Below are 15,488 nucleotides of genomic sequence, written 5' to 3' on the forward strand. Positions count from 1 at the left end.
GAATGAGAACTCTAGAAGCAGCATATTTACCTTACGTCCTAATGATTGCAGGCAAATGACGACGGAGTTTAAATTTTGTCGTTCCCATAAATCCACACTCTGGAAGGTCTCCTGGGTAGGTACACCAAAGTTTTTAGCACAGGCCAAGAAAGCTGTAAATATAAATTTTAAATGTGAATTCCTAAAAGTACATAGAAAATAAATATGAAATTGTATAACTGATTCTCATGATTTGGGTTTGCCGCATGATATTGAAATTGATATCGTAGCCGCTTTTCAAGTAAGACATGGGTTAAAAAATCACGGGCCTAACACATAGATGGCACTAGTTTTATTGCATTTTTCAGTTAGTAAAGCGTTTTTCAATAGGTGCGCTTCAACTTTTTTCCGATAGGGAGGGCGAACGACGCAATAGTTTTTATTTTTCGCTTGTTATTTGTAAACTTCATTAGTATACATTTCATCATGGAACGCTACACACTTGAGCAACGCGTTAAAGTTATTCAGGCTTATTATGAAAACGGGCGTTCAAATCAAAATGCATATCGCGCACTTCATCTTCAGTGAGGACGCACATTTTCACCTCAGTGGATTCGTCAATAAGCAGAATTTCCGAATTTGGGCGAAAGATAATCCAAGAGAGATTGCCGAAAAACCAATGTACCCACAAAGAGTGACTGTTTGGTGCGGTTTACATGCCGGCGGCGTAATTGGCCCATATTTTTTCGTTGACGAGAACGATCGCCACCTTACTGTGAATGGAAATCGATACCGCGACATGATAAACGATTATTTTTGGCCGCAATTGAATGGTATGGACTTAGACGACATGTGGTTTCAACAGGACGGAGCCACACAGCACACGCTACAATTGATTTGTTGAAGAGTAAGTTCGATGAGCGCATTATTTCCAGAAATGGACCGGTCGAATGGCCGCCGCGCTCGTGTGATTTGACGCCTCTAGACTATTTTCTTTGGGGTTATGTGAAGTCATTGGTCTACAGTAACAAGCCGGCGACGATTTGTGAGCTCAGAGCCAATATTGAACGCGAAATTGCTGGAATTTCGGCCGATTTATGCAAAAGAGTGGTCGAGAATTGGGTTCAACGATTGGACTTCGTAAAACGTGTACGCGGTGGTCATGCAAAAGAAATCGAATTTTATACTTAAATGTATATGTTCAAACTCGATAATAAAAAAAAAAATTAGTTAAAAAAGTCAAACCGTTTGTGTTTTATTCAGAAAAAAAGTTGAAGCGCTCTTACTGAAAAACGCTTTACTAAACTTAAAAAGACAGCTGTTGAAATTGCATGATATTCTATTAATTAGCTCGTAGGTTATTGTGCTAAGAGTGGCGCTACTTTTGTTATTTACAAAACAATGGATCAAAACTAATTTCGTGTTTTAATTGAAAAGCGTTATGAGGACCCCCACAAAATCGTTTTGAATGATCGACAAGTGAAGTTGTGTGAGTTAGCTGACACCGTCAAAATATCAAAAGAACGTGCTGGTTTTATATTGCCGCGTCAAGAACGTCACAAGTCAATCAAAACAATGGCAAAACTACATGAATTGCACTTCGAATTGCTCTCACAACCAACGTATTCACCAGATTTGGCTCTCAAGGACTACTGGTTCTTCGCAGACCTAAAAAAATGGTCGTCGGTAAGAAATTTCGCTCGAATGAAGAGGTTAGCACTGAAACTGAGATCTATTTTGAGGCAAAATATAAATCGTTCTACAAAAGTGGTATTGAAATGTTAGTGCGGCGCTGGAATGATTGCATTTTTCTTGTTGGATATTACCTTGATGAATTACGTTAGCTTTGAGTTTTCTTTGTTAGACCTGGGACTTTGCAGGCCATGTGTTATTGTACGCAATCAAATGCACCCCGGGCGCGGCAATCATGCGATAGATCGATAGAAAATCATTTGGCAATGAAAATTTCAAAAATGCGCAAATATTTATTATGTTCTTGCGCACCAATTGAAGTGACAATATAAAACAATATTTACGTTATTTTTTCTTCTTTATGTGTGGAGCAACCACTGGGAGCCACCTTGTTTTCAAAGAGGCACAATGTATGATTTGTATTCTAATTATAATATTCTCGAAGTATTAATAAAGAGTTTGATGACGAAATCTTTGCTATGATGCAAAATGTTGCGTGGACCGAATTTCAATGTGTATCCTGTGCCTCTGATTAACCAGTAACAACACTTGCACCAACACAAAAAGGAGCCGAGTGCCAAGTGTTGCTTCATTGTGAACTTGCAGTGCCATTATTGACCTCATAATGGCTGTAGAAGAGCACCCATGTATTTGGAAATATTCGACCTCGGACTATACATACGTCCTCGGCGAAGTTCAGGAAAGGATTCCGGACTTACAGTGTATAGTAAGAAATGAGCCTACACAATTTTCTTTTTAAGAATACATTATTTTTGCATATCAAAGAACAAAAAATAATTTACAACTATCACAACACCTGATTGCTATAATTGCTATAAGATCGAAATATCGTGCGATAGTGTTGGGACACTTATTGTCACTATATTATTTTCCACCAACTTGCGGCAATCAAAATTGTATATTATAAAATGAGGCAATCGTGTGACTGCACCGAATTTGTTTCGGACAATTTCTTTATTGTACGCCAATTCAGCATAATACAGCTTTTGTTCCCAGCTTAATTTAGATGTTTTTAACAATTTCCACTTCAATTTTTTAATTTCAATTTTTTCATCTGTTCAGACAAATTTTTTGTTTTTTTTTTATCAGAAAATATTTTAACCAAATCATTTGGTAACCAAAACATATCAGCCAGCATTGAAATGTTTGAACAAAACCCGTTTATGAAGGCTCGGGTTGCTTATTTTTAGCGGACCTATACGAATTTTACCTTTTAATTGCGTTTCACTTAGACGTCTTATTCGTTAATCGGTTAACTGCAACTATTATTTCTGGATTTGCAATTCAGCCTACGTAAATTTTAAGCGCTTTTATTAAAACAACTGTGTTTATAAAAAAAAAATCATAGCAGAAAACCATGCATGAGAGCCATAATTCAAAATAACTTTTTTTAGATAAGTATATACATATATAAGTGAACATATACATATATAATTGGCACACACATCCTTCGTTGGACGTTTGGCCGAGCTCCTCCTTCAATTTCTTGTATGCGTCTTGATGTGGTTCCACGAATGGAGGGATCTTCCGTTTCACTCCGAACAACAGATGATTTTTTTATGAGGAGCTGTTTATTTTAGAAATACACTCGGAGGTTTGCCATTGCATACCGAGGGGCGCCCACTATTAGAAAAAAACTTTTTCTATTATTTGGGGTTTCATGCGCACTGTGGGTTTCGAATTGGGACTCTACCGACGGGTAGTCACACACGATCCCATTCTGCGACAGCGGCCGCCGAAAGTAAATGCCGGTTCTATTTTTGCACTGGAGATACTGCATTGATTTTATAGTGTGATACGCAGTTAACAATCTGGCTGAAACACCCGTTTCGACTTTTATCCTATCTGCGGATATGCAGTAGTGAACGCTTTATACTTCTTTGATTGCTTTCAAAGTTGGATCGTTCTGGATTTTTTAATAACCAAAAATATTTCTTAGAAAATAGTTTGCTCCAGTTTTGAACCTTCTAATATTTGAGGCTAAGGCATTGTTCGTATTCAAATGAAACATTTAGAAACGGTCACATTTTACATACTCGGCAGACAAGTATTGTATACATTAAAGCTAATTGGCATCAAGAAATCTATTTTTTCATAATTGAAGTTAAGTTGCATTCAATTCATGTGACTTTAAGCTAACGACGCGCAGTGTATGCACTTGGATATGTATATGTATGTATGTATATGGATTTTCAGCATAAAATAGCTGAGTTCTAGGGCATTCGTTCTGTACTTGTTTACTATAGGTATTATTACTTGTCTGCTTTTATACCCACTCACACTTTTGCTCAAGGGTATTATAACTTTGTTCACATAACGTACTATAACTAGACCAAAAATTAATATTAAAAACATGATATCTGAAACTTTAAAATGTACCGAATTTTCTTTTTGTTGATTTCCATTGTTAACACCCTGTAACTCACAATTGAATGGAACTCAAAAAACAAAAAACGACACAAGTAAAATTTTCAAAAAATGGGAACTGCCACGTCTACTTTCTCCAAAAGATCGAATTCGACCTTCGAACTAACGAACGCATGAAATGAATACGGCGTCTACCGTATTGCATAAGTTTTGCAAGCACATATATTCATATGTACAAAGAAACAATTTTATTAGTTACCGGAAATGTTTTCCATGCATTTGAATGCCATTTTGCTCTCGTTGACTTTCTTGATTGAACCCGGTTGCAGTGAGTTGGCCAACTTGCACAAAAGCACGCCATCCTTCAGTACTTCGAAGAAGTTGTCCATATCACCGGCTGTGTTGATCGGTTCACCAGTTACAATTTTAATCCATTCTAGGCATTCTTGTGCCAGCTCTTCGCTGTATTTTGAGTTAATCTAAAATATATAAAAACATTAGGATTGTGTCAGTAAAATAAATATATCGACTACTAAGGATTTTTCTTAACAAAATTTTACAAGTTTTTAATTGATTTTGCAATCAATTCAAAGTATAATCTAACCTTATTTTGATACATATTTTTAGTAATTTAGTGTTAAAACAAACGATCCTATGAATTCAAAGTATAGACCACGTATGAAACAAGAAAATTAGCAATACATTTAAGTTAAGAATACAGAAGAGAATCTGTACACGACTATTTCTTGTTGCATTATCATTGGAGCAGCTATCGGAAATTGTGCTTATCAATGTGATAAGATTGGCGATGTTGGCGATTTGCCGTTGGGTTTTTATTATTCTTTGTGCAAAATGCGCATTGTGTGGCACTCCCAATGACATTGCAAACACACCAACAAAAGCATGTACACATGTATATTACATATGTATGCATGTAGTCCAATGGAATTTTTCAATAATAGAAATCTTTGCAATATTTTTAAAAGTACCCTACATTCAGATCGATTGATCGATCGATGATTCATAAACGTCCCAAAAAATCTGTATAAACAAGATTTGTACGAGTTTGTGTATGTTATATATTTTTATGCTTCCCAATTATGGTGCTAGCAAAGCAAAATCGTTATTGCATACTTTGAAAGCTCTAACGTTTCCTTTTTTTGCTTCGCATATGAAGTTATCTGTATCCGACGTCTTCACCTTTTTCGGCAATCGATATTGGAATACGCACTTATGTATGTACAAATTGTCGCAAAAAAACGAACCCGTATATGGCAACCGACCGCAACATAATTTGAACTTGCAAAACATGCTGGCATTGTAAGTAGCAATGTGGTCGTGGTCTTGAACAAACATATGTAGAGAACACAAGCATACTTACAAATACATACACACGAGTATTGTGCTTACATATACATATGTATAATTATATAATGCACGAAATACCAAAATAACAAAAAATGTTTTTTCTCAAATCGGTCGCTCGTCGGATGACAAACCATTAGCGAATCACTTTCACGTATGATGTAAGATGACTTCTAAACGAGCTTTCGGTGGTCTAAGGCCCATTTTCTTTTTAAATACTATTATCTCGAAAACTGGCAACACGGAGGGCACCATTGAATTTATAAGACCCCAATTAAGTAAGATCAAATATCAAAACTTGATAGCTATAAGAAAAGGCTGAATATCGGGCACTGTTTATTTGGTAAATCCAGTATCTTTATATATTTACTAGAGCGTTCAAATGTCTTCTTTATTATGCAATACAAAGCCTTATACCGTTAAGCTTTTAATAGAGTAAAAAGTATTTTGCTTCCTCTATTCGGTTTTAGCTTATTTACGCTACTTAAACTGCCACGCACATTTCAGAAAATGTCTTCTCTACCAAAAAAAAATAGTTGCGGAACAAACGTTATGTTACTGAATAGACATTTTGCCGAAATCCACAATAAAATCTACACTTTGTTAATCTTAGCCTTAAAATTGCTTCGCCCATTTCTATGGGTATATCGCCTCAAGCAAAGGAAAAAAGTTCTCGAGCAAATGCTGTTAACGAAGGGATACTGGGCCGAAATCAAAAATAAAATCTTCATTCTGTTAACTTGAGTTTATCGTCTATTCACAAACAAGCATTTTTACAGGATGAGTATTATACTGGAATCCGCAATAAAATTTAATTTTTGCAAAAACATATTTTTTGACACCTTGCTATCTATAAGATAAAAATTCGGGCTTTTGTTATGGAAGGTGCAAACTTTCATTTAATTTTAGTTTTATCGAATATGGAGACATAAACCTCCATTTGGTATCACTATGTAATTGGCTTAACTTCGTAAAGAAAAAGGGATACAGTTGTATGGCTGCAAAAGAAGAAACCCCTGCTTTTTTCCTTCGAATTCTGCACGCATGTACTGAATTTCAAACTAAATTAAGCTCATTAAGTACTTATGCCACTTTTTTCTCAACAACGAGATATCAATCGTATACTTTCGAGCAGTCAAACTTTGATAATTCTTGCAAGCGAAACATAGCAAAGATTTGGGGAAAAATAAATCCGATATCTCGTAAAGTATCCACCAAAAATTTAAAGTTTATGCTCGTTGTCAAGGTATCATTTCACACTAAAAACATTATTTTGCAATTTTTTGTTTGTTCCATTCAATTGTGAGTTACAGGGTGTTAACAATGGAAATCAACAAAGAGAAAATTCGGTACATTTTAAAGTTTTTCTTCGATAAAGGTGAAAATGCAAGCCAGGCCGTTGAAATTGTGAATGTGCTAATTATGTGCAATTTTGGTTTCGTTGATTCCGTGCAGGCATTTTTGATGTTAAAGAAACTGTCGATAAAATCACGGAAATAATCGAAGTTGACCGTCATATTAGTAGTCGTAGCATCGCCCAGGAGCTAAAAATCGACCATAAAGCAGTTTTAAACCATATGCGCAAAAATAATGGATTTCTTTTCCCCAGCTAATATTAAGCTATCGTGTTGACTTTAGAGTATTGCCACATAAGCAAAGAATGATGATTTATTTGATGGAGATGGTAGGGCGTGCAGCTACCTTTATAAATCCTAGCATTCTGGAAGTAATAGTTTTTCAATTATTTGCCTTAAAAAGGTCATCAGCAAGTTTACCTTACTTTACTACATTATACTATAATTTCTTTTAAACTTCATTTCAATTCTTAAAACATATAATTTCCCATGAAAATTAAATAAAAATGCGTTTATCAATATCATCACTGTCCAGTTTTAAATGAAAACAAGTCATTGGAACTTCGATATTAATTTTTCTCTGCTAAAGGTATTTTTTTTATCTATTAAATTCTATTGTACTTTTAATAGTTTCTTATATAAATATTTTTAATACTATGGATTATTTGTAATCGTTTTAAGTTATATTGTACTCTACACAGTCTGTAAAGGTGTTAAACCAACCATAGACTTAATAAATAAATAAATATTTAAAAAGCACGAACAAAAATAAGTATTTCAGTTCAGCCCTAATGTTGTGGATGCAGACTTACGTGCCTCCATACTACACACATACATATGATGTTTTAATTATGAGGGGGCTACTTTTTGAAGAGCGGCAAGGATGGCGCAAAAATACTGGGGATGGTGTAGCCGGAGTTGGTCTGAAGAGAGCTATTTTTTTGAAGTGCGACCGAAGGCCACCTACGCTGAAAAAAGTTCAACGTAAAAATAATGCGGATTTACAAACAACGTTCTAGTCAAAGACTCTGCAAGGCTTACGAACTTCGTTTTTTTCATGTGTCTGGTAGCATTAACTTTTTGCTAAATTATACAACTTTAACAAATTCTTAAAACCTAGTAAGTTGTTAGTTTTAAGAAGGGGCGAGCCCAGCTTAGAACTTTTATTTTGATTTTATTTATTACTTTTATTAAAATAAAATATTCGAGCTTTGCAATTGTAAGTAAGTTTTATCGATAAATTAAAACGTAATGTAATTTAATTTCTGAAATATTGGTATAGTATACCCAGTGTACTTGTTTTGCCTATACTATTATTTGTTATATCTACAGCCATTAAGGTATATATAGGTATTTACTAATAAGTATTTTTTATTAACGATTACTTTTACTCTGAACCAGTAATCACCACAATTCTTGTTCACGTCAGTCACACGTCGCAATGAACTTTTTTAAACCAAATGATCTCATTGTTCAACTCACATTACGTACATATTCCATATATACATAATATGTATATCTACAAGTATTTTGAGTACGAGTAAGCTGTTATCGCTTACTCGCTTTTTATATACATATATGTACATACATACATACATATTGAACACAAAACCACCGCACTTGATTCAGCTCCATTAAATAATATGTTTTTATACGCATATGCTTGTCTGTATGTAGATTTGTATGATTGCACGTAAGAATGCGTTTCCCCAGGTTATCAATAAATAAATACATACATACATACATACATAAAAAACGAAAATGTATTTAATCAGCATTCCATATCTAAATGAGGTTATTGACTAAACGGCCGAGATTTATTGGCAAAAGATAATAAAGAAATGAAAGTTTTCTTTCGCCTAGACCATGTGTTAATTCTTTATACATTCCACCTATCCATATCTATTGCTACGTATCCATATATGTATACTTTTGTTTGTTCGTCCCTGTAGGCCTTCTCATGCGCGACGTAACAAAATAGGCAACTATGATGCGTTCAGTAGATAGAAATGTACTAGAGGCTAATTCATTTATTTTATTCCACTTCGAAAAGAAACTAAAAAAAAGGACCATATTATCTATAGAACTAAATATCTTTTCCAAATTAAACAAAACCCCATTATAACACAACTATTCAAGAAGTAGTTCTGCAATACTTCTTAGACTGAATGGAAGACGTTCTAAGAGAAAGAAATATATGTATTACATTAAGACTTCCCAAGTGGACCAGTTCGTACAAAAAGATGGGAGAGCAGACGGCGTGTTGTCTGCCAAACCGACTCAGTGGTTCTGTTTAATTTCGAATGATTGGCACACATAAAAAGTTTCCACTCGAATGTTTAAGATGTAGATATGATATTTCGGGCCATTTAACTTATTTACTAAACCTCTGAAGACTGATAAAAATTACGATGAAGATAAAATTTACATAATTTGGAGCATAACGGTGCAAAATTCCGAAAAAAAATTTTTTATAATATATAACATTGAAATAAAGTCTAGTCTATAAATATTTCGCACAATTGGGAGGCAATTATGATTTTCATTTCTTTTCAATGAGGTCAGCTGGTCATTTATAGACATCAAGTGAAAACCTCCGTATCTCTCAAAATCCGCGCGGAATACTTTGCGAGCTGAATTACTCGATTACTCGAACCCATTTGTATACTGTAACATAGTCCGCACTTCTTCAGGGCACAACAGGGACGGATTTGTACGATATTTTCATCGTTTAAGTTTCGATACTACAGGACGGTCCTGACGAGTAACTTACACTTGCTTATGCGTGTTTGTGTGAGTATATACAGGAGTTCATTGATCAGCTACCTACTCAAAGAAATTTAGCTTTTTTTTTGTTGTGACAGTGACGATGCAACAATCTTTATTGCGATACCTCCCTACCTACCAGGCTGATGGGATTCATGATATGTTGCTGCAAAAAAATATTTACTTTTCCGAATATACAAAATATTATATGTGGGATTGCGTATCATCGTACCATCTTAAAAATGACGACAAGCTCTTTCCGCGATTCCGTTTTTGAATAAATTTATTAGCATGAAAAAAGGAAGCCTTTGAACAGTCATAAGCGTGTCTTTCAACGATTGATATTCAGTGATAAGAAAAAAAATTATAGTTTCAAATTCACAAACAAAATTAATATTCTTTAAAATTATTCATAGTTATAAATTTTCCATTCTTGAGTTTCATACAGCTAAACTAGAGAAGCTGTCTTTGCATAATTAATGGCGACAGTGAAAGATGATTAGCGCTAAGTTTAGTTTAGCTTGGAATGTGAATTCAAGTAGGAGCAGAGCGGCGATTAGGAGTACATGTGCAAAGCAGGCAGCGCAACAATGCGTGAATGGAATAAGTTGGGCGAATGTCGATGAACGCCAAACCATAAATATCTCTGATTGACATATAATTAATGTTACAAATGGCAAACCTACAATAAAAATACATACATATATGCATAAGGAATATGTACGGTGGGAGGAAAAATAATAGAAACGAAATTAAAAATTAATTTCACAAAACATTTTTGTACATATAAATTCTAAATTAAGAAAAACATTTTTCTAATAGCGGTCGCCCCTCGGCAGGCAATAGCAAACCTCCGAGTGTATTTCTGCCAAGAAAAAGCTCCTCATAAAAATATCTGCCGTTCGGAGTCGGCTTGAAACTGTAGGTCCCTCCATTTGTGGAACAACATCAAGACGCACACCACAAATAGAAGGAGGACCTCGGCCAAACACCCAAAAAGGGTGTACGCGCCAATTAAATATATATATATATATAAAGGTAATAACTACCGCCGGCTTGTGAGATTGCAAAATGTATAAATTGTAGATATCTAAAAGTAATACAAAATGGAATCATAAAATATGGTTTTCCCTCTTATACCTGTTTCTATTATTTTCTCCAACGTGACTTCGAAAATGTAGTAAATTTTCATTAAAAATTCTTTCTTTTTTTGGTAGTTTTATTTATGCTTAACGGCGCAAAGGTAATAAATAAAATTAAAGAAATAAATCATAGATTTTACTTGTTCCCATTATTTGTTCTACAACTGTATTTATGTACTTCTGTATGTATGATACACTATAATGCATAATGTATGTTTACTGCTTTGCGAGCCAGCCTGACTGTCGGCAGTCGGCATGGTGGTCACAATAACTGACGCCTTTGGCTGACAGCTTTTGAATAAATTTTAATTTATTTGTGTGTAAAAATGGGCTTACGTCTTTTCTTTTTCACAAATATGTAGTTCTATAGAGAAAATGCAAATAAGACGACTTATTCTAAATTGGGAAAGAAAATAAACTACTTGTTAGAAAAATAGAAACAAAACGAAAATTAATTAGGATGGTTTTGCAAGACAAATAAAATAATTTGGTTTTGTAAGGAAATTAAAATTAGACATGAATCATAACTTAAATATGCCATACACTTTTTATACAGCGAGTGCCGCTGAATAGCGAACAGCGGTTTTTTTCATGCACTGTTTACTTTTTTGTTCGTTTATTACAAAAATAAAAGTTGCAAACTAAACAAATTTATTTTTGTTAATCTGCAAACATTTCATCGATTTTAAAATTTTTGGGTAAGTTTTCTTTAATTTTAGTATAAAATGGCGGCCGCCGTAGCCGAATGGTTGGTGCATGATTACCAATCGGCAGTACATAGGTTCGAATCTCCGTGCATGAAACAGCAAAATGATAGAACATTTTTTTTAATAGCGGTCGCCCTCGGCAGGCAATGGCAAACCTACGAGTATATTTCTGCCAAGGAAAAGCTCCTCATAAAAAGCCATTTGGCCGTTCGGAGTCGGCTTGAAACTGTAGGTCCCTCCATTTGTGAAATGACATCAAGATGCACGCTAAAAATAGAAAGAGGAGCTCGGCCAAATATTTAACAGAAGTGTACGACCCAATTATTTATTTATTTTTTTATAAAATGACGAAAGACTGTAAGTGGTCATATAAAAAAATAAATTAATAAGGGATGTAGTGACAAAATTTACTTCAATATTTTACTATGCTATGTTCATATCAGATTCTAACAGTTATTGGAAATGAATAAATATTCTTGATAAATCGCTGCACAAAAACGAAATGCATATACGGTATCACCCGCTAATTGAATCTCGAATATTACATTGTTTTTAGTTTAATATCGACACTCTCTTCATTGAACATTTGGAGCAATTATAGAAGCCCCGCATAATTGAACTGCCTATACAATTAAAAACAATTCCAATTATATACGAATTGTTTCAATGTCTAATCATACGTTATGTTGCCGACCAATCTTGATCGCAAATGCTGCGAAATACCATATGCGTGCATATATGTATGTACAATACTTATATATGGAAGTAATGTCATGAATTCGACGATAATTTTTTGATCGATTAACCGGGAAATTTGAAGGCATGAATCTTTCCGATAGAATGTGTTACACAGGGTCATCAATAAAAGAGTCGATCCAATTCTGCGGGAAAGTGTAATTGTATTTTGTTTGCTTAAATTTTTTTTACCAAGTGGATAGTTAAAATAAGCGGGGTATACTGTACTGCGATTTTCGTTTCAAAATAAGTTGTTACTATGGAAATTAAAATATATTAGAAGCAAGGAAATTATTCTGACAGTTATCCTATTGAAAGACTTCTTGCAAAACAAAATCTGCTCCAGATCTGGGATCAAGTTTGTGAGCGATTTTTATCCAAAACTTATCGGTATTAATACAGGTTTTGCCAAGTCTACTGTTAAACAATCGACTGGGTGGGAGACCGATTCTCTCACCTCTTCGACCTGCCTACCATTTGCATTATGAACAGACGAGGAGAGTAATTGCTAGAACCATCTTTGGATACTAGCCTAAATATATGTAGATATGTTGTAATAATAAAAGCTCTATACTCTCAAGAGTTATGTTTGAATGACAACTAACGTCAAATTAATGTTTGCTTTAGAATCGCAAAAAAAATAATTATGTAAAGAAAGTGAAATTCTGTAAGTTTTTTTAATGTTTTGGACTTTCATTTATACTATTTTTTATAGAATATAAACTGTGTTTTTATAATAAAATAAGAATAAAACGGTAACTTTGTAAAAAATCTGTACGATTTTCAATGACGTTCACCATGCATCTGCCGGCGCAAAAAACTTACATTCAAAGAAATACACATCAGTAAATAAGCACTCACAACAAATATTTCGAAATACAATTATCTGATGAACGCATGCAATATTAGATACGCTGGAAAATTATTGAGGCCGCAAAGATTGACTTGAAGTTCTGAAACACAATTTCATAAAAAAAAAATTTAAATACACCCGTCTCGTGCGCTGCTGAACTGTGGCGACATACACACATCGCTCGAGAAAAAATAGAATTGGGGAAGGTTTCGCAACAAAGCATGTGTTTAAATTTTCTGCTTTCAAAGCAAAATAACAACTTTATATACCCGCGTGCATTTTTATTAAATTAAATTTAAGGCTTGTTGTTAATTTTTGGAATCATGCAATGCGAGTTACAGCTTGGAACAACAGACGGACGAAGGGAAATTTAGTCTTCTCATCATTCTGAACAGTTTAGTATACACATCCTTATTTACTTAGCCAATAAATACAATACAAAAAATTCTTATAGGCTAGGATGTACATATTTTAGATGTAAAGAGGAATAAATTACGTATAAAAGATATTATAATACCCTAGTGCACAAGTTGATATAAAAAAATGCTTCTAAACAGTTGTTATAAATAGTTATCAACTATTTATTTATTTACTTAAAAATTCGTAATTTATACACTGCTCCGCTTAAAGTTAGCAAGCGTGGCCGCATTAGCGACGTTTTATTTTTCCACTATTCAAACTTATTTTTGTTTTTTTTTTTGCCTTATCAGTTGATTCTACATACTTGTTTTTGAAGCATTTTTTCATACTTATTTTGAAGGACACCGGAAAAGCTGAGGTTACGGTTGAAATTTTGAAATTACATTTTGAATCATAGCCTTCTCAACAGTAGTATAATCAGCAATAAAATTCACATTGGATACAATTTAAAAAAACCACACACAATCATTTTGCTGGAATTATAAAACTTTGGAATACAGGGTACACAAATTGAATTGTATATATTATATGTTATGTAGAAACTTTTAACAGTAAGTCAGTCAGTAAAGGTTTGGAAATACAGTGCACTCGCGGTAACTCGAATAGCCGCTAAGTCGAACGACGTGCTAACTCGAACACATTTTTTCCCCTATTGACTTCTTTGTAACTCGAACAATAAAAAAGCGCTATAACTCGAACAAAAAAACAAATTTATTTGTACACACATTCTTTTCAAACATGTACATTTTGTACATAGATACATATGTAATAGTATATGTAATATATATAAATTATATGTATACTAGTGTATTGTCCATATGAATATTTCGGCGTTAATATCCCGTTAGTTTTCTGGGAACAACATCTTGCATTGACCAAATTGCTTTAAATTTGTCATTTGTGGTGTATCAGTGCACGTGAGTAATGGATCGTAAAAGGTTGAAGTGTTTAACATTAAAAGAGAGGGCTGAAGTCCTTAACAAAATTAAACGTGGACGTAGTGTTACTTCTCTAGCGAAGGAATATGGGGTAGCCAAGTCCACCATAAGTCTTATAAAAAAGAAAGATAAGGCAATTTATGGCTTGCACTAACGCTACCGGCAACCATAAGCTTAAACTTCTCGTTATTGACAAAGCAAGAAATCCTCGTGTTTTCAAAAATTTTAACTGTCCGGTGGAGTACAAAAATTCCAAATCAGCCTGAATGACTTCGGCGATTTTCAAAGACTGGTTTCATAATTCGTTCGTGCCGCAGGTAAAATCCAGATTCATTAAAACAATTTTTTTAACCAAGTTAAATGACTTTAATATTTAGGTAAGAAAATATTTGAAAGATGGGGGACTACCTGAGAAGGCTCTTCTTCTAATTGATAATGCCCCATCACATCCCAACGAAATCGAACTAAAGTCCGAGGATGGTTTAATTTTAACTATGTTTATGCCGCCGAATGCGACACCATTGATCCAGCCAATGGACCAAAATGTAATTCGTATAACGAAACTATACTACAGAAATTTTCTACTGGCTTCCATTTTCAACAAACGATCGAAAAATCGATATCGATGACTGTTTTTTTAACATAGCACACTCAATTGATAAGTCGAACAAATTCGATAAATCGAACAGCGCCTGTTTTAATTAGTTCGAGTTATCGCGAGTGCACTGTATTGCAATTGAATTCAGAACTTCTGTATTTTTTCTAAATCCTTTAAATTGGAAATTTTATTAAACGTTTTAATTATTTCAAACTAATATAAAAAACAGTACATGTTTACAGAAAGAAACACCATCCCACTTGTTTTTCGATGCGATGCCCTACCCAGAAGAAGAAGTAAACATCTCGGCCTGATATAACCGGAAGAGAGCCAGACGTCGGAAAAGCACAGTATCATATTCGATTTATTGATGTAACTGGGTCTGAGTGAGGTATTGTGAAGAGTAGAGGGCACAATTGATCTTAAGGTCGAAGTGCTAACATCAGTCTATATCTTCTATGAAAAATATTTAATGAAATGTCTACATATGGCATTATATTTCAATCAAATGTTATCAATAGTCGTGCAAAAACCCCCTTTAGTTAATATG

The 15,488-nt window shown here is 34.1% G+C and overlaps 1 protein-coding gene across 2 annotated transcripts in view; it reads right to left on the minus strand.

Annotated features, from left to right (window-relative positions):
* Positions 1–15,488, minus strand: part of LOC129240893 (myophilin) — a 37,759-nt gene that overhangs the window by 1,077 nt on the left and 21,194 nt on the right. The window contains exons 1-3 of one of the 2 annotated variants that reach the window (XM_054876960.1): positions 4,664–4,693; positions 4,319–4,538; positions 31–152 (exon numbers count right to left, since the gene is read on the minus strand). In XM_054876960.1, coding sequence (XP_054732935.1) covers positions 31–152; positions 4,319–4,538; positions 4,664–4,678 — 357 coding nt within the window. In that variant the 5' untranslated portion in view covers positions 4,679–4,693. Of the gene's footprint in view, positions 1–30; positions 153–4,318; positions 4,539–4,663; positions 4,694–15,488 lie in introns of those variants that run through there. The other variant, XM_054876959.1, reaches the window with a different exon arrangement.

The sequence above is a fragment of the Anastrepha obliqua genome, chromosome 3, assembly GCF_027943255.1.
Source record: "Anastrepha obliqua isolate idAnaObli1 chromosome 3, idAnaObli1_1.0, whole genome shotgun sequence".
Classification (NCBI taxonomy): domain Eukaryota; kingdom Metazoa; phylum Arthropoda; class Insecta; order Diptera; family Tephritidae; genus Anastrepha; species Anastrepha obliqua.